The 20,266-nt window shown below is 43.4% G+C and overlaps 1 protein-coding gene and 1 long non-coding RNA gene across 2 annotated transcripts in view; one reads left to right on the top strand and one right to left on the bottom strand.

Annotated features, from left to right (window-relative positions):
- The window catches only part of LOC307218882, a 173,771-nt gene extending 155,186 nt beyond the window's left edge, over positions 1-18,585 (top strand). Inside the window, exon 4 of the long non-coding RNA XR_013840070.1 lies at positions 18,470-18,585. This is a non-coding gene — a long non-coding RNA (uncharacterized lncRNA). The remainder of the gene's footprint in view (positions 1-18,469) is intronic.
- Positions 5,327-13,355, bottom strand: LOC307218743 (pancreatic alpha-amylase). Its single transcript, XM_079981535.1, has 10 exons — positions 13,103-13,355; positions 11,430-11,576; positions 9,838-10,035; positions 9,279-9,509; positions 8,967-9,100; positions 8,733-8,855; positions 8,509-8,608; positions 6,228-6,349; positions 5,943-6,068; positions 5,327-5,623 (listed from the first exon to the last, which is right to left on the bottom strand). Exons 1-10 carry the CDS (start codon positions 13,268-13,270, stop codon positions 5,434-5,436), a joined length of 1,539 nt encoding a protein of 512 aa, XP_079837661.1. The 5' UTR covers positions 13,271-13,355; the 3' UTR covers positions 5,327-5,433.
- Positions 18,586-20,266: the final 1,681 nt, after the last annotated feature.

Here is a 20,266-nt window from a genome sequence, read left to right as displayed (position 1 = left end):
TAGTTTGCTTAACACATCAGCAATTTTCCGTGACTGGTGTACTAGAATGTTACCAGCTTGATCTCTCTCTATTTCAAGAGATAGGTAGTTGTTTACCTCACCAAGATCTTTCATGTCAAAGTGTTCTTTCAGTTGAGCTAGGGCGTTATTGTACATTGTGACATCCTTCCAAAAGAATAAAAGATCATCAACATAAAACAAACAATACAGTTTCTTTTGCCCCTCCTCTTTAACAAATACACATGGATCAGCTTTCCCTTGCTTAAAACCTAGAGAAAACAATACTTCAGTGAGTTTTGTGTGCCAACACCGTGCACTTTGTTTGAGACCATAAAGGGACTTCTTCAGAGCACAAACAAATCCCTGTTTTACCTGTACGCCATCAGGTGGAAGCATATAAAGTGATTCATCTAGAGATCCTTACAGAAAAGCTGTATTCACATCATGGTGACTAATGTGTAGATTCTCCTCTGCAGCTAGCTTGAGCATAAGCCTAATGCTCTCATACCTCACTGTGGGTGAGTAGGTCTCGTGATAGTCTTCACCTGGTACCTGTGCAAAACCTCTGGCTACCAATCTGGCTTTGTGTCTGACTATCTTGCCATTTTGATCTGTCTTCGCTTTGAAGACCCATTTGCTTCCAAGCAGTTTCATTCCTGGAACTACTGGAACAAGGTCCCAAGTTTTGTTCCTTTCTAAGGAATCAAGCTCAGCCTTCATGGCATTTAACCATGGCTCAGCTTCCTTTGAATCCAAATCCTGGATTTCTTGGAAACTTGAAGGTTCAAATACCTTCTTGGAGCTTTTAACAGCTGTTACTGCTATCTTGGCAAACTCATCAGCAAATCTCTTTGGAGGTCTGCCTTTTGTGGCTCTTTGTGACCTGCGAATTAGCCTTAGGTCTTCAACACTCTCCTCTTCCTTCTTAGGAGAAAAGTGACCTATTGTGAACAATGGTTCCTCCAATTCTTGATCAGAGCTTTCAGAGGGTCGCATAGAGGCTTTCGCACTCTTGAAATCCTCTGAATCACCCGATTCAGTTTCAGACTCAGAATCAGAACCTTCATCAGTGGGTGTGGGTTGTTGCGGCTGCTTTTGCTGTTGACTATCCTCAGTCTCATCACTGTCATCAGGATAACATTGGAAAATCCCCACATTCTCCCCCCCACTTGGCATTGTACTCAACACTTCTTGTGAGCTTAATTGTCTTTGAGTCAGTCATCATTATTCTGTAAGACCCTTTCTGATAACCTAGAAAGATACCATGCAATCCACGCTTGTCTAACTTGGAGCTTTGTGGTGTGTGAACCCACATGTCAGAACCAAAAATTTTCATGTGTTTGATGTATGACTTTTTTCCAAACATCTTCTCATAGGGGGTACAACCAATCGCTGAAGATAACCTGCGATTATAACTGTAAACAAAACACGAGAGAGATTCGGCCCAATAACTCTCTGGAAGATTGGCATCATGCTTTTAACCCTTGAAGCAATGTCTGATTTGCCCTCTCGCAAAGTCCATTCTGCCATGGCGAGCGAGGACTAGACAAATTGTGTTGAATTCCTTTCTCAGACAGAAAAGCTTCAAACTGCTGAGAAGTGAATTCCCCCCCCCACGATCAGTGAAAAGAATTTTTATCTTCTTACCATGCACATTTTCCAACCAAGCACAGAATTCCTTGAACCTTGGAAAAGCCTCTGATTTCTGCTTGAGATTGTACACATAAATATACCTGGAAAATGCATCAGTGAGAACCATGAAGTACTTGTTTCCACCCAAAGAGGGCGCTAGTGGTCCAACCAAATCAGCATGAACAATTTGGTATGGTTCTGTAGCTTGCCTACTAGACACCTTACCTTTCGCAGCCATTTTCACCTTGTTTGCTGCGCATGCCTTGCACTTCATGTGGTACCTGCAGGGTTTAATAGTCATACCTTCAACCAAGGCAGGCATTTTAGATACTGCCTCAAAATTCAAATGACCAAATTTTCGATGAAAATCGTGAATACATTCTGCATGCAAACTTTTGTTAGAACCTGCAATGCAACAAGTGTCATCCTGCACAACATCATCATAATACAAAACATACAAACGATCAACATATTCAGCATGCAATACATAATCATTTTTCTTTGTAATGATGCACTTTTTGTTCTTAAAGGAAACGTCAGTTTTCTGCTCATTCAGCTGTCCAACGCTGAGCAGATTATGTTTGGCATCTGGTACGTAAAGCACATCTTTTATCGATAAGTCCAAACTGTGAAGAACAGCAGTTCCGTAGCCTTTACTGGGGATTGTGTGGTCATCCGCCTGGTGAATCGCACCTTCCTGCGGTGTAAAAGACACGAACAGTTGCTTATCGTTGCACATGTGATGGGTCGCCGCTGAATCAACAACGAAGAAAGATCTAGACGTCTTCTGGACCTTTGCAACCTTTGGAGCGAAGCATGAAACCATTGCCTTGTGCTGCGTTGTCCTGGACACCGGACCTTTGCCTTTGCTCTGGCCTTTTCCACGCGATGAGCTTTCACTGCGCTGCTCTGTCTTGGCCCTGGGATATCTGCATTCCCTCTTCATATGGCCTAGACGTCCACACGAGTAGCATTTCACTGCCTTCAAAGCTTTGGCGCCATCTGGTGGTTCCACTGCACTCTGGGATGACGTCTGTGAAGACTCCCCCTTACCCATGCAGCTATCACCCTGGCAGTCTGCTTCATTCTGAATCATGGCAGTATCACAGGCTACTCTGAGTTGAGCATTTGGCTGATTGACATCAAATTCCCCACTTGCATCAGCCAGCCATCATGACTCTGGCATTAGCCTTCTGCGTCATCTCTGCTGCTTTAAATCATGCTGCGTCACTGCTGCAGCTGCTTTATTCCAAAAGCACTTTTAAAAGGTACTTTCGGTTTCCCCCAGCATAGGAGCTTGTTCTTTTGAGCTTTTGCCTGTGCCCGGCAAAATGGCCATAAAAGTTCAGAGTCCAGCCATAAAGCCATTAATTAGAAGCTGGCAGGCTGCCCGGAGCATGAGCACATACCTCATCAATCATCTTGACGCGCAGAGCAGATACCGTCCAATCCGTCCCTCTGCATTCCGATCCTTTTGCCGGCATTCAGATGACTGCGTCTTTCTTCTGGGCCCCATAACCATGAATGTTGAAATTGCAGTGTCCCAAGCACAGCGGAATGATGAGGAGTACGTGCCACATACTCTATATTTCTTTATTTACACTTCAAAGCTGGTAGATTACAGAGAAACATCTTGCCTCTGCCGGAGCAGAGAAAGCATCCTCTCTCCTCAAAAGCACGGAGAGAACTCTGTGTGAACAGTGAAAAACAGGAAACCAGTGTACGTCACATCCAGTCTCCTTTCCCGTGAGAAACTCCAACAGCACAGACTGTGGAATGTAAACACCTGTCTCGTGACAAGCACTTCGCTGCACAGTGAAGAGAGCAGAAACTAGCAGCTCTGACCAACTGAGCTACCCAGGCTCATCATTGTAGTTGCAATCTGTACACTGAGTACTTTGTACCTGTGCTTATTTGTCAGATACTATGTACCTCATTCCAAAACAAGCTGACTGTTTCTGTGTGTCTCTCTCTCACACATACACTTTCCCCCAGAATTCATACTCAAGGACAGATAGAACAAACAGACTGCAGGGTTTTCCCATCTGTCTGTTTCCTAACGAAATGGTCTTTGAAGGTCTTTTCTTATTTTTTTCACTTTGAAAGGATGTGAGTGAACAAGAGAGAGAGAGAGAAAGAAAGAGAGAGGGAGAGAGATCCCATTAGGTTGGCTTAAAAAACAACCACCAGCCTCGCAAACCACTGGTGTGTCTTTCACAGCTGTACAATGCTGGGGGATGGAGGGGTTGAGAAAAAGTGTTTCAGGCTTAAACATATCTGAAGAAGTGTGCATGCACACGAAAGCTCATACCAAGAAATAACTTAGTTGGTCTTTAAGGTGCTACTGGAAGGAATTTTTTTATTTTGTTTTGACTCAGGCTTAAACATTGCATTTGTATTTCACCCCCTTTTGAACCAGCTTGGGCCTTTCTGTCTGAAAGGCATGGAAATAAATGATAGCTTAACATCTTCTGTGGGCAAAGTTTTTCTAGCACACAAGTACATGAATTCCCATAAATCTCCACTACGAAGTGACAATAAAAATGATGTTGTGGAAGGAAAAGGTTGCTGTCGCTGTTGATGGGACCACCAGTCCCTCACTGCAGCTCACCTCACCCACCCCAGATGGTGAGACAGCACACTTTTGAATGGGACCTAAGCCAGCGCCCAGTTGACATTGGACTTGATGCTGATTTTGAACCTAAAAAGAGCCTGCTGGATCAGGCCAATGGCCCATCTAGTCCAGCATCCTGTTCTCTCAGTGGCTGACCAGATGCATGTGGGAAGCCTGCAAGCTGGACCGGAGAGCAGCAGCATTCTCCCCTACTGTGGTTCCCGGTAACTGATATTCAGAAGCATACTGGCTCCAATCCCAGCTTGGCTCCCATTCGAAAGTGCTGGAGACAGCAGGGCCAAACAACAGCCGCCGGCCAATCAGGAAACCGGTCTGGGTTGAAAGTGGTGGTGGTCTCTGGTGGTGCACAGACTGGTGACAGATTAGAGCCCATATGTTGCATGATGCTGAGGGCAGATTCCATTTTGCAGACCCTCCCACCCATCCATGGACAGTGGGTGGCCAGCCGGTGGGAACACAGGAGAAACCTGGAAGTATAGCATAGGGCCAGTCCATGCATTCTGATGCCACTATGAGGACTTTTCAAAACAGCCTCTGATTAGCAATCTCATCATTCAGTGCCTATACTATGTAGTGTGTAGTATGAAAGCACCCACTCTGCACTAGAAGTTGGCCAGCTAGTTGCAGCTAGTCGGTGGGATGGAAGTCACTGCTATGCTGGTATCATCCACATGGCGGAGGAGGAGTTTAGACTTGATATCCCACCTTTCACTCCCTTTAAGGAGTCTCAAAGCGGCTAACCATCTCCTTTCCCTTACTCCCCCACAACAAACACTCTGTGAGGTGAGTGAGGCTGAGAGACTTCAAAGAAGTGTGACTAGCCCAAGGTCACCCAGCAGCTGCATGTGGAGGAGCGGAGACGCGAACCCAGTTCACCAGATTACGAGTCCACCATTCTTAACCACTACACCACACTGACTCTCTTGGCGACTGCTCTATGCATTCTTGCTCTCCTTTAAAGAATGGCTACATGTGGGCTGTTTTAGATAGATGGGGGCTCTGTGTGTGTGTGTTGGTGGCAAGCATTGTTTTATCAGGGAAACAAATGGCAGATCCATGTGAGCATTGCAACTTTTTATTCTTTTGAGGGATTCCAAAATTACTCCATCTCGCTCAGAAGTGCTTTAGGAAAGCAAAACCGAGGTGAGGACATTCCTCTCCCCGAGCTATAATTTAGCATCGACATGGATGGCGACAAAGGGGTCTTCGGCAGAGTTGCTGATCTGGAAATAAGCTGTGCCATCGCCATTGACTTGGATTTTAATTCCACTGCAGCCATTGCCTTCTTTCTGCCCAGAAATGACGTCACAATAAGTGCCAGCAGGGAGGCCGGTTTGCAGAGTTTCAGACATGTTCCTGTTTTAAAAAGAGAGTCAAAAATAATGATAATGTAGTTAGCTATCCTTTATCATCAAGCTTTGCACGCTAAGCTACCTTGGTGGGTCCATTCTGCTATGCCGTTGCTAATAATAAAGTCAGATTTCAGTTTGCCCCATCCTTGCTTTTCTAAGGATAAAACTGATGATGCTCAATTGCCCACTGCATCCTTCCTTCTATGGAAGATTCTGGGGTGCTTTGCAAGGCTGGTTTAAACATTATTGCTAGATTCTGTATAGCTCTAGGTGCCAGCTAGACTTCTCTGCTTTAAACACATGAGAAATCTCTTCCTACTTACCAGTCGTCATTATTAAAGACAATGAATCCTTTGTTGCCACGGCCAAATGCCACTTGATTGCTGTTATTGTCCCACCAGTTGGTAAATGGCTGTCCGTCCACAACATTGCGGAAAATCACCATGTTCCTTTGGAGGGGGAAAAATGGGTTCATTGGTAATTGATGTACTGTAGAACAGAGTCAAACATGCCAAAGTGCAATAAAGAGATAAGCATGATTAAGGGGACTGAAAGAGTGCTAATCTATGTGTTGGCTTGTAGCCATTAAGCCATGTGCACATTCCAACCTTATTTGACGCCATCGATGTTCGCAGACCCAGTCATTGCCACAGGTTGTGTCTGGATTAAGGGTAACAGATTTGGTAGACCCATCCCCATTGCTCGGAGGTCCAACCCAGTCATTTATATCCTAGTTGTCAAAGAATTGAGAAAACATAAATATTAGAGGTGAAAAATAATAACAGGACACATTTATTGGAACGTATAAACTAACCAAACTTGCAAGTTATCATATTTCTGGGAGGCAAAGGCCTGGTCTACACATGTAACATAATGAGTTGAGAAGCTGCTAGGGTCCCAATATGTTAGAATGGATGATGCCACTTCAGATGGAGGATCATATCATGATATTCCCTTATACCCCTACCAGTAGAAAGTTAGCACAGAATAATAATAATAATAATAATAATAATAATAATAATAATAATAATAATGTATTATTTATACCCTGCCCCTCTGGCTGAGTTTCCCCAGCCACTCTGGGTGGCTTCCAAGTGTTAAAAGTGTTAAAAACAATACAGCATTAAACATTAAAATCTTCCCCAAACAGGGCTTCCTTCAGATGTCTTTTAAAAAGAAGATAGCTGCTTATTTCCTTCACATCTGAAGGGAGGGCGTTCCACAGGGTGGGCGCCACTACCGAGAAGGCCCTCTGTCTGGTTCACAGAAAGCAACAGTCTTGGCTGTCACCTCAATAACTAATACACTAGGGTTTTTTCTTGGTTTGGATGAACTTTTACTGTCTGTTTCAGTCAGGGTTTTTGTTTTATGTGGAGGAACATTCAAAACTGATACGCTGAAGTAGTACAGTACTATCTACCACCTTCCTTGACATTCTGCTGTATGCACAAGACCACACACATGGCTTGGTCAATCTCTAGGATGTGTAGGATTGTTGGTTCTGTGGAGCAAGGTGCATATTAATGATGCCGATGAGACTGAAGGACAGAGTTAGCACCTGCATTCCATAAGTAGTTCAAGTCAAATAAATAAAACCCAGTGGTAGACAGCATGGTTAGCCTGCACTGCTCACCTGACTTTCCTCCGGCTACATTTTTGGTGCATACCATCAGATGAAAGAGCAAGGTTGGTGAGGTGCAGTTAGGCCGATGGAGTCTAATCTGGTGCTCTTGCCAGTATGTTTGCACCACGTCAACCTTGCTACCACCTCAGCCTCCCCCCATCCTGGTGTGAAGCAGCAGCGTTGCCAAAGGGAGGTCAGGTAAGCGTTGCAAGCCCACCATACCTTCTCTGCAAGTGTGCTTCAGAGTGCAGATGATTATTCTTCAGGGACACCACATGCCCAATCATTACAAAGCAACCATACCAAAAGTGAAGTTAAGATAAATTGATTCATTTGGAGTATTACAGTGTAATCATAACCATGTGTAAAGGTAAAGTTAAAGGAACCCCCGACCGTTAGGTCCAGTCGCGGACGACTCTGGGATTGCAGCGCTCATCTCGCTTTACTGGCCGAGGGAACTGGCGTACAGCTTCCGGGTCATGTGGCCAGCATAACTAAGCTGCTTTTGGCGAACCAGAGCAGTGCACGGAAATGCCATTTACCTTCCCGCTGGAGCAGTACCTATTTATTTACTTGCACTGGTGTGCTTTCGAACTGCTAGGTTGGCAGGAGTTGGAACCGAACAATGGGAGCTCACCCCGTCGCGGGGATTCAAACCGCTGGCCTTCTGATTGGCAAGTCCTAGGCGCTGTGGTTTAGGCCACAGCGCCACCTGCGTCCCAACCATGTGTACTCAGAAATAAATCTCAATGAACTCAGTAGAAGTTACTCTCAAATCAATTGGATTAGGCTTGTAGCCTTGAAAGATTTGAACCTCCCTGGAATATTCCTTCCTTCCTTCCTTCCACCACCCCATTTCATTTTACTGAAAACTGAAATAGCCACCTATATAGAAGAAGACTTTGGATTTGATATCCCGCTTTATCACTACCCTAAGGAGTCTCAAAGTGGCTAACAATCTCCTTTTCCCTTCCTCACCCACAACAAACACTCTGTGAGGTGAGTGAAGCTGAGAGACTTCAGAGAATTGTGACTAGCCCAAGGTCACCCAGCAGCTGCATGTGGAGGAGCGGGGATGCAAACCCGGTTCACCAGATTATGAGTCCACTGCTCTTAACCACTACACCACACCGGCTCTCAGTGCAGACCTCTTTGAAAATGTGGTACACATCTAGAAAAGTGGGGTGCACATCCTTTAAAACTAAATAACGAATGCCCATTGCCAATTTATTTAGGCTCTTTGTTATCACACAATAGAATCTGACCTTTCCATTCTCAAAGTATCTTGGCCAGCGGAAGCTTGACATCACACGGGTGAAACCATATGGGTGAGCGAGCATGAAGCCGACTGCCATTTTGTATTGCCTGAAGATATATTTTAAGAAAATGAACATGAAAGGGAGGATCAGAAATTGAGATTTATATTTATTTCAGGGGTGGGGTGGGGAGGAGGAGCCAGTCAGGCTTCAAGTCTCAAAGTGTTCCTTACCTGGAATCCCAGAAAGTCAAAATGGCAGATCCACCAGCACCGTGCCCCCTCTGGTTATCATGATTGTCTACAAAGACAACGGCTTTGTCAGAAGGCATAAAACCCCAGCCTTCTCCCCAGTTCCTGAAGAAAAGAGAGAAAGGGCCAAATTTAGCTAAACGCTGAATTTCAATATGTACAAGGCTCTAAGTTTCGGTATTCAGTTTTGCTTTGAAGTATATAAAATTGAATTACTTTAAATAAGCCATCTTTTCTCCACTCCACTTGCGAATGACCGTTCCCAGTTTTGCACCATATTTGAATTCAGTTACCCGGCCATTTCCATAGTAGTCACTGGCTTTAATTGCCTCTCCACCCAAATCAATTACCTGTTGAGGGAAAAGAAGAAAAGTTATTACGATACAGCAACATATGAGTCGAAAATAAAGTGTTTTTTGTATGCTCTGAAATCAGCTCTACATCTCAAATGTCTGCCCTTGCCGTCCTCTCAAGCTAGCCTTATATGTGCTTAATGCTTGTCTTCAGCATAACAGACCGTCAAAGTACCTCTTGGAAGATGAAAGGCCTTGTTCCTTCAGCAAACCAAGTCGTTCTCAGATTTTTCAACTTGTCTAAGAATGCTTTCATGTCCCCAGGCCACATATGCTTGGAAGCATCAATTCGAAATCCTGCTACTCCAATGTCAATCAGATGGTTCATATACTCGGCAACCTTGGAGCGCACATAGTCCTTTTCGAGCGCAAGGTCGAGAAGGCTAACGAGGCGACAGTCGCGGACCTGTTTTGAGAGGTTGTTTTGAGAAATCAGTTTCATAGAATCATAGAACTGTAGCGTTGGAAGGGACCACGAGGGCCCCCTAGGCCAGGAATATTTTGCCCAACATGGGGCTCGAACCCACAACCCTGAGATTAAGTCTCATGCTCTACCAGCTGAGCTATCCCAGATGCCCAGTTTATCATTAGTGGGTTGGGTGTCACATTTAAACCAACTTCTCCTATGCAGAAAAGAATTGAAGAAGAGGAACTGCATAAGGATGATGAAGAGAAGAAATATACAAGGGAAGAAAGGAGAAAGTGGGTAAAAAAAATGAATGCAAGAACTTCACCTGGTAAGGATCACCATAATTTTCAATCTCTCCACTTCCAGTTTTGCATTTCCAGTCGTTGAAATCCCAGCCGGAGTACGGGACAGCAGGGAAATCGTGGGTCTCTGAATTAAAATAGCTTCCACAAGTAGAGTGGGTGCCAGATCCAGCAGCAGCTCCACACATGTGGTTGACTACAGCGTCAACATAAATATATACCTGAGTACAGAAAAGGCATGACCAGGTTGTATTTATTATCATTGCTTCTTATTCTCTTCTAGGCATAATTCAAGGAGTTGGTTACACCCTATGAAGTCCTAACATACTTTAGAAAGTGCTTCCTCTCTTGGGTCCCTTCTCAGGCACTGAGTTCCACTGTGGATGCTCTCTTAATCATACCATCTGTGCTTAGTTACCAACTGAATGAAGAGAGATGTTCTTGGTGGCTGCCCTTCTCCCCAGTTACGGAACGCTTTCCTGCTGCAGATTTCCCAAAGTCTAAGCTCGAGGGCATTTTGGGATGGATCGTAGGACCTATCTGTTTGGGATGGCCTAGAGTGCTCAGAGTTAAGTTGGAGAATGGTGAGAAGTGTTATTAATGTAGGTGAAATATTAATTCTGTCTTGCAGGTGCTTGATCTGTTAACCACTCCACATCTTAAGGATGGGGTTGACTAGAAATCTCGGTAAATTAAAACAAGGCACTTTGTGTCAGTGATGGAAGGTTTTCAAGCAGCACATTTCATGGGCTCATTCCTCTAGAGTCTGGGCCATTCCTCCTTTATTTACTTTTAAAATGTATGCAGAGGAGACATTGAACATGCATATAATAAGTGAGAAACACAATTTAAAATTCATTAAGAGGTCTGTTTTGACCTTGCAGTAACCCTAGAGTTTTCCCTCCTGCTCCTCCTTCACAAAGTTACTGAAATGGCAATATTAGGTTCCAAGAGACAGCTGTCCATAATAAAAGAGCCTCACTATTTAGACCACACGTGCTTATACAGCATTGTGTATAACTAACTTAACTAGAAGTTAAAGGAAAGGTAGTTTTCTATGTCTCCCAACATAGAGAACATGCACAGTAGCTCTTGGGGGGCTCCCAGGAACCACAGCAAATGCCATTTCCATGGTTTCTGACCTTTCTGGACATTTCCCATAGCTTTTTGTGGGACTGGATGATTTTGTATATGCTTGCAGGATCCTTGAAAGTTAAACTGTGAAGCCCTACATATGGCAGAGTTACCCCTCGAGTAACTAACTTTAGTTAGTTTGGGAAAGGTAAGGGGAGAGCAGACAGGGCTCTTGATCACAAAGTGGTTCTAAATCCTGTTGCATTCTCAGAACTGATTCAGATTAGTGTTGCTTTTACATTTGATTAAGGGTGTCCAGGGGATGTCCTCCAAATTCATCCAGCTGAAATGGGTCCATTCTGAATCGAGTTAGGCAGACTCCACCCATCCCTAGCTTGTTGGGGTGACAAGTGAATTTTACCAGCCATCTCCCTGGAATAATTGTCTCCCTAACTGAATACATGTCACTGGCATAGAACCATAGCTGATTTGATCTGAAGTTCCCCACTACAGGTATAGACAGGATTTCCAAACCACTTACTCCAACATTGTTGCATCTGGTCACCATGTCTTTAAATTGATTCTCATTTCCAGATCGTGAACATAGCTTGTAACTGATGGGCTGGTATCTTTCCCACCATGGCCTCCATGGATTTGTAATAACAAGATTTTCATTTGGAGGGGAGATCTGTGAATTAAGAGATATTAAAACACCACACACCAATAAATACCATTTCAACAATTTAGTAGAGAGCTGATGGTGCTGCTTAAGTTATTGTGGGCTGTGGTTGACATAGCCAGAATATGTACAGACAATACAAAACAAGTGATGAGTAAATTCTCCTCAGAAAGCTTTCCCAATCTTCCTCAGAGAGTCTTCAGAAGAACCAAATGTGAGAGGAACTGCCCCCATCCCTCCCTGACAGCATCATTTCACCCAAAGCAACAGGGAGGCCTTGCAGGCATCTACGTGTTTGGAAATGACACTCATACAACAAAGTCAGGAGTGTCCTTTCCTTCTGGAATTCACAGAATTTTTAATGTTTCTATGCCCTTGATTCAAATGAATTGAATGCTACAAATCCCAAGAATCCTGACAGACTATGGCCAGAAACATCACTTCCTGCTAGGCAGAAGCCAGGGAAATCTCTCTTGGCTCCACTAGCAAGGTGTTCCTGCTTCCAATTCACCCATCCTTTCAGAAGGGAAACAGGAAAAACCAGGTTTCCAAAAGACTCCATGGATACAGAAGGTTCCATGCTGCATGTTGTAAAAGACAACAAAAACAGGCATGGAGTTACCTCTTGTTATCTCTCTCCCTCCCTCTCTGATTTATATTGCCCTGAGGAGTAGAAACGAGGAGTAGAATGTTATCACTCTCCTATTGCACTGGACCACTCTGCTCTAATGGGGAAGTGTGAAAAGAAGTTCTTTATCATTTGGCTGGACAATAGCGATGTCTGGCTTACCAGCTAATTTTATACATTCCTTGCTAACTTAATTCTTGGCAAAATTGTGGTCTTGTTACTTAGCAAGTTGTAGAGTAGTTTTCATTATCCATTATCTCTATTAATATTAAAAGAGTGTCTCATTGTTATGCACAGAAGAATCATTAAAGATCATGAAGCCCAAAGCAAAATGCTTCCATCTTCTTTTCCACACGCCATTATTCATGGAGTGGTTTGCTTAACTCTAAACCAGACCTATAAATAAAGCCTTAGCCAAAATATTATTTGGGGTGTTTTTTCCTACCCCAAATTACATTGTTGGATGTTGCCAAGTTGGCTATGTCCCACATTCCGAACAAATTTCAAAAGCTTCGGTTGTCATTTTGACATTGTATTTCAATAGTCTTATTGGTTCAGACACATTGGTTAAACCAGGAGTAGCTAACATCCTAACCTCCAGGTGGTGCTTAACTATAGTTCTCATCATCTTTGGCAAGGCTGTCTGGTGCTGATGTGAGTTAAGAGTCCAGCAAAATCTGCAGGTTATGACATGGAGTTCAAGGGTATCATATTGGCTACCCCTGAATTAAACCATTAAGCATTAACTATATTTGAGTCCTTCACCTTGGTCTGTTTCCAATGACTGGTCTAAGTACTCTCCTGTAAGCACCTATTATTTCCAGTTGTTAGTTATATTGAAATCACCACTTGTTGTCTTTGGTCCAAATAAACTGTGACAAGCAAATATTGAATAGAAGTTGCCTACCTGGACTCCACCAAATCCATTAGGTGCCAAATAACGCTCGCATTCCAGAGCAATGTCAGCCCAACGCCATTCGAAGAGATGGACAATTGATGTCCTCCCGGGCTTTGTATTTGGGTTATACTGAGCCCAAGAAAGCTCAAAAGCAACTAGGAGAAGAAAGACCCTCATGTTGTCTTGGACAATTGCCGTTGTTGAGTGCTCTGCTTTGCCTTTCTATTTATATTCTTGCTGCAGATCAAAGTACACTTCAGTCATGATGCATTCAACACAATTGGCTATATTTAATCAAAGGTCATTCCGTTTGGTGGTTTAAACAAAAGTAACAGGTGAAGATAACAGACCAAATTCTCTGGCTAATAACTTCAAATCCACAGGATAAGGCTCCGTGTGATTATTCATGTCTGTGTTCGCAGCTAAATAGATTAGATAGTCCTGGGAACAGACATTCAGAGGCTGAATCCATGAACTTGTATGCACCGTGAAGAGTTTGCATGGACACACTCTCCTATTCCTTTCAACAGAAGGAGCCATTCCACACTTGCAAAGTGAAAATTATTATGTGCATGGAGAATATTTTAATGGGAACCTATTAATTGGAATCAGTGTCATTGCAAATACTGTGAATTGTAGTAGACGGTGCAAGTGACTCCTGGTGTCCTCATGTTTTTTCACAACACACACAGGTTTCAATACAATGCCAATCATCCCTTTTCGTAGGTTACACCATTCAGAGCTTGTTACTTGTTGTCCATCATGGTGAATTCTTCTTTCTTTCTTTCTTTCTTTCTTTCTTTCTTTCTTTCTTTCTTTTATACTTGCCCTACTTCTCCAAGCTGCAAGATGTTGCAGGGCCACAACGCTTACCCAGATTTGGTTTACTTTAGAAGGAGGTGACCGTAGGCTTAAGGATGCTCATATTTATTTAACAACACAATAATGGACTTTTTTTTTCCTGTGGTGGCTCCCTGCTTGTGGAATGCTTTCTCCAGGGAGGCTTGCCTGGCACCTTCATTAAATCATCACCATCATCATCATCATCATGTTGTACCCTGCCCATATGCAGCTACATTGGCACCAGGCAAAAACATTCCTCTTCTCCTAGACCCTTGGCTAATTAAACCATCTATGCCATGGGTAGGCAAACTAAGGCCCAGGGGCCGGATCCGGCCCAATCACCTTCTCAGTCCGGCCCGCGGACAGTCTGGGAATCAGCGTGTTTTTACATGAGTAGAATGTGTCCTTTTATTTAAAATGCATCTCTAGGTTATTTGTGGGGCATAGGAATTCATTTTTTTTTCTTCCAAAATATAGTCCGGCCCCCCACAAGGTCTGAGGGACAGTGGACCAGCCCCCTGCTGAAAAAGTTTGCTGACCCCTGATCTATGCCATTCTGTACCGCAGTGTGGTATCGGTTTTGTTTGTTATTATGGTATGTATTTTTGTGGTTTTATATTGTAACCTACCCTATGATCTTTGGACAAAGGGCAGTATAGAAATATAATTAATCAAGTAATTAATAATTGGGGTAGCATGCCGCACTAGCATATGCATTCAGTGATACAGCAACCAAAAGTTATACGCATTGCAACCTCACTTCCACATATAATCAATTGCTCCCTATAGTCAAGACCTAACACTTCTGTACCTAAGCAAATTGTATGTCAACTGTATTAATCAAGATGTGTCACAATTACCCATAAGAGAAGTGTCCCAGTCTGCCATAGGTTCCAGGGATTGTACTGGTGTTAAACATTCAAATTAGGAGTCTGTAGGAACAGAGGCTCTTTTATATACTCTGTGGAATATAACAGGAGTTTTCAAAGTACATTGTATGAGAAGCATAACCTACAATTACAAAGGGTGGTACATGACTAAGGCTGCTTAGTCACAATACCTTTAAAACACATTTCCCCTCTCAAAGAATTCTGGGCTCTTTTATTTGTTAAGGGTGAAGAGAATTGTCACTATAGTGAGGGGTAAACATTTTCTTTGATTTGAAAAATGTGCTTCGGATATTTTGCTCAAACTAGACCCAGTGAGATTAACAAGCATGACTTCACTAGATCCATTAATTTTGGAGGGTTTGCTCTGAGGAAAACCTAGCTGATTACTACCCATAGCCACAAAGTCTAGTACTTTCCTAAAGAGCAATTCCCAACACACACACAAACACACACACAAATTCCCAAAGAGACAGACATCTCCATATTTACCAGTTTTGTTGAAGAGCCAGAAGATTCTGATAAGTGAATGATAGGTTTAAAGGTAATTTTTCAGCAACAGATGACTTCAGATTCATATCTCCTTGATTATATTAACCTCTCTGAAAGTTTAGAATACACTTGCATTTCAAAGTTACCCTTAAGAGATTAGAAGAAAGATTAAGAACTGTCTGCACTAGTGGCTAAACAGCTTCCTAGTAACATTTTATTTTATGACTTCATTGTTGCCTGTTTCTTAGAAATATTGAGTAAAGAAAAAGGAAGAAACTTAGTCAAGCTAGTATTGTTAATATATTAACATGACAAGATAAGCATGTACTGAAGATATCTTAGGAGCTTCAAAGCAGTGACTGATAGTCACTGGCAGTGTTCTGTTATAAACCTGAGTGGAAACTCATTAAGAAGAGCTGATATGTACCGGTATGTCTGTGGTTCTCAAACTTCCCAGCCCCCTGCAGAGCATTGAAAATCACTGAAACTCTTGGTGGACCACTTAATGATTTTTCTGCCTATTTCAGCAATAGCAATGAGCTGTGCTAAATGCTGTGTGATCTTTAATTATATTTCTAATGCTTCTTCTACATTTTATGTGTTTTGTATCTCATATCTTAATTTTATTTCAGTTTTAATTCCGTAGAATACAGTAGAAACTACAATAATAAATAGACAATGCAAGATAAGAAATAAAAGAGGCAATCAAAATACAATTAAAAAACGGTATGGTCATTTAATGCAGCCACTGTACTCATACTCTCCATGAAATAGAGACGGCCCCTTCAACATTTCTTCTATGAAAATAGGGACATCCTACCATACCCTCCAACATTTCTCTGATGAAAATAGGGGCATCCTAAGGAAAAGCAGGACATTCCAGGATCAAATCAGAAAGCAGGACAGCTTCTGTAAATCCGGGACTGTCCCTGGAAAATGGGGACACTTGGAGGCTCTGTTCTTCACAGATACACCATGGACCACCTGAATGCAGCTCACAGATCACTGGTGGTCCATGGATCTCTGTTTGGGAACTCCTGATACAGATGATAAATTCAGGAATTATGTCCTGGAGAGCAAGGATACTGAGAGAAAGGTCTCTTGGTATACTAGACAGATCCCACGGAGCAGATGACTTGCTCCAACAGATTTCTGATTCCAAACTCTGCCTCCTTCCCAAGGAGTGGAGAGACTTAAATGAACAGCCCTCTGTCCCAGAACCAAGTACTTGTTTGCCTCTGCTAGTTCCAACTGGGTTTATTGCCTGTGTGGGCAAGGGGAAGCAGGAGACCCCTGGTCAAGAGAGCTCTGGCCTCTGAAGAGGTTGCAGAAGGGTCACATTCTCTTCTGGAGGCCACATGCAGAACCTCCAGGTGTCCCTATTTTCCAGGGAGAGTCCCAATTTACAGAAGCCATCCCGATTTCTGATTTGATCCCAGAATGTCCCACTTAAAGGTAAAGGGACCCCTCACCATTCGGTCCAGTCGTGGCCGACTCTGGGGTTGCGGTGCTCATCTTGCTTTACTGGCCGAAGGAGCCGGCATACATCTTCCGGGTCATGTGGCCAGCATGACTAAGCTGCTTCTGGCGAAGCAGAGCAGCGCATGGAAACGCCGTTTACCTTCCCGCAGGAGCGATACCTATTTATCTGCTTGCACTTTGACGTGCTTTCAAACTGCTAGGTTGGCAGGAGCTGGGACTGAGCAACGGGAGCTCATCCCACTTAGGACGTCCCTATTTTTATTGGAGAAATGTTGGAGAGTGTGGAGTTATGCGGCCCACGAGGCAAGGAGATAAGTAACTATACAACCTTGTATAGGGAAGTTGTGTAATGTTTAATGTTTTATGATGTTTTTATATATGATGGAAGCCATCCAGAGTGGATGTCAGTCACATGGGTGGGGTATAAATAATAAAACTGTCGTCATTGAATAGGACATCCCTGTTTACTTTGGAGAAATAATGGAGAGTATGCACATGCCAGGGCTGGGCAAGGCCAGTGACAAAAATGAGTGGAACGGTTTATGTCAATTTTACCTCAGTACGGTAGGCTAATTCGTACGCACACTCACACATCCTTCATTCAAGGCAAACAAAAGCAGAGTTCAAGAGCACAGTCCAGCTGGGGGAGACGACACTCAAGGAGGGTATGAAATGAGGCCAGGGTAGCCAGGGGGGTAGAAGGTGTGGCTTGAGGACAGCTTCTTGCACCAAATACAGAAGCCCTAGGCCTGAGGTTCTCCACCTCTTTTCTAGGGGATCACAACTGGAGTCTGTAGCTCATGGGGGTTCAGTTCCAGTGCCCTCACCGCTTTTCTCATTGGCCTATCTGATCTGGCCACCCTGGCCCTCTGTGTCAATGTCCAGACCACTGCTCATTCTTTGGCTCGAGATGTAGTGGTTAGAGTGTCAGATTGGTACCCGAGAGGCCAAGTTTTAAAGACCCACTTGAAGCACAAAGCTCACCAGGTGGCCTTAGGCAAATCATCATCTCTTAGCCCAACTTACCTCAAAGGGCTGTTTTGAGGACAAATACTGCCTTGAGCTCCCTGTTGGAAGGGAAGAATACAATGAATGAATGAATGAATGAATGAATGACGGTTAAGTGTGAGAAAAATGAAAGGGAAAGGAAGCTTTATCACTACCATGGAACAGGACTGTTTGCTGGAAAGTAATTGTTCCAGAATTGCTGAGGATTTTAAAACGGTCAGAGAATTCATCGGTAGAGAACTAGTTGTGCCACCACCTGCCTCCAAATTTAAAAAAAAAAAAGGGGGGGGACATGGTGTATGAAGAATTAAAGTAAATGCTCAGACAAACATTTCCCAAAAGACCAGAGGCCTTCCTACTGGGCATAATGTCAATAAACATCTCAAGAGAAAGCAAGAGAGTATTTTTTTATGCAACAACTGCGGCTAGAGTGTTAACTGCCAAATACTGGAAAGGGGATTTGACTCCAACTAAGGAAGAATGGCAAAAGAAAGTGTGTGAGTATGTCGAACTAGCCAAAATGACAGAAGCAATAAGAAATCACTCGAGCTTAAGGATTAAAAAAGAATGGGATTGTTTAAAAAACTATTTGTGTAAACAGGGTTCCCCAGTCAAAACTTGGATGTGTCTAGAGTAAATTTCACAAAATTACAAAATACCGTAGTTTTCGCTCCAAAACACGCACTTTTTTGCTCCTAGAAAGTAAGGGAAAATGCCTGTGCGTGTTAAGGAGCGAATGCACGGATCGGAGCCATGGCTGCCGTCAGTCAAGCAAAGCGGGAGCCGCTTACACACTCTAGGAGGCTCTCGCTTTGCTTGCTTTAAAGTGACCTGGAGCGGAGGGAGGGAAGGAAAGCCATGGCAGCAAAGCAGGCAGCAGCCGCTTACACGGGAGGAGGGACAGACGCTAGCAAAGGTCCGTGCGCTCTCTAAACAGAGCAATGAGGCTGCAGAGGGACGGCAGGAAAGATAAAATTTAAGCAACCAGCAGCAAAATAAAACCAACCTCGAGCTCTGAGCCACGCAGTGAAAACCAGGAAGTTAAAAAAAAAGGCTGGGGATGAGGGAGAGGGGAAAACTTCGCAAATCCCCGCGTCTCAGCTGATCCGCTGGGAGGGAGCAGCTTGTTTTCAGGCAGGATAGATTCGAGCATTGTCTGGGTCCTAGTGCCCCTACCGCTTTTTTGTGCTCCACTCTATTGCTGCTGGTGGCTGCTTATCACTCAGGCTACAAGGAGGAGCGCTTTTACACAGCTAATGGTGAATCCCCTGCCATCCAAATCCTCCTCACTTGCTCAAATCTATTCTGCCTCAAAACAAGGAGCGGAAGGAAAAGGCTGCAAACTGTTAAATGGAAAAAAAAACCCAGGCACAGGGCAAGTACCTTAAGTATACCTTTAAAGCAACAGTACTCTTTCCCTCCCTTCTCCCCGCTCAGCTCGCCGAAAAGCTCCTTCTCCATGCGTGCTCCTTGTCCCTTGAGTGCTTTTCCTTCCCTCCCCACTTAAAACGTGGTTACAAAGCATGGATCCACATGGATCCTCAGGATTTTTGCATTGGGCTACCCCAAACTCACCATCAGATCACATGTCTGTGGCCACAGCATGAACCATAAAAATCATGCACCCACTGTTTCGTTCAGAATATTTTTTTCTTGTTTTCCTCCTCTAAAAACTACGTGCGTGTTATGGTCAGATGCGTGTTATAGAGCGAAAAATACGGTATGTAGAGGAGTTATTATATATAAAGAGAAGGTTGATAGGATTTTAATAGTACAAATATTTAGAGTATGCATATATATATAGAAGAATAAAGTATAAGATGTAAGTTAATGTAAAGGAAAAGTTGATGTGTATCTGGAATTTTAAATTGCACTAAAAAGAGAATTTGTTGTGCCACCAACTAGGCAAATCACAGGAGGTGCTGCAAATATGGTCAGAGCTATTGCCAATCCACACTCAAAGGCCGATTCCTTTAATATAATCAGCTTTACAGTTCCTTGAAATAAAACAGCCAAAATTTAAGATGGTCTTGCAACACCTGCTTTTGAAAAGTCGATCAATGAAACCATGAGCAAAAGCAAGGTTGGTTGCTGATATGCACCAAAGGAAAACAAGCTTTCATATTTGCACAGGTGCAAGGATTTGGGTGGCAAAGCAAAAACAAAAGCTCCCTGCAGCATGTGAACCGTGAGAACTGCTTTCTAAGGTGCTTGAGGTCACCAGGAGTCGCCCAGAGCTAGATTTCTCTTCATGAAATTGTAACCCGTAACTATTGCATAAATAAGCCCAAACAATATAGTAAGAGTCAGTATGACCCTATCTCCAAACATTAATCCCAATGGTTCATTATTCACGCTTAGTTGGGGAAGTTACTACTGTTTCCTACAGGGTGTAGATCGCCAACTTTGACTCGGGCAAAGCAATGAAGATTTCAAATGATGAATGATTATCAAGACTCCT

This window comes from Podarcis cretensis, assembly GCF_951804945.1.
Source record: "Podarcis cretensis genome assembly, chromosome: 6".
NCBI classification, from domain to species: Eukaryota; Metazoa; Chordata; class Lepidosauria; order Squamata; family Lacertidae; genus Podarcis; species Podarcis cretensis.
The sequence above is the reverse complement of the archived record's forward strand: the minus strand, read 5'-3'. Positions and strand labels throughout refer to the sequence as shown.

Bases quoted from the DNA above. Each gene is read 5' to 3' on its own strand.
- LOC307218743 (XM_079981535.1), bottom strand. From the start codon at position 13,270: ATGAGGGTCTTTCTTCTCCTAGTTGCTTTTGAGCTTTCTTGGGCTCAG. The intron at 9,510-9,837 runs GTGAAGTTCTTG...CTCTCAAAACAG, and splicing joins ATTATGGTGATCCTTACCAG to GTCCGCGACTGTCGCCTCGT. The intron at 6,350-8,508 runs GTCAGATTCTAT...TTTGACAACTAG, and splicing joins GATACTTTGAGAATGGAAAG to GATATAAATGACTGGGTTGG.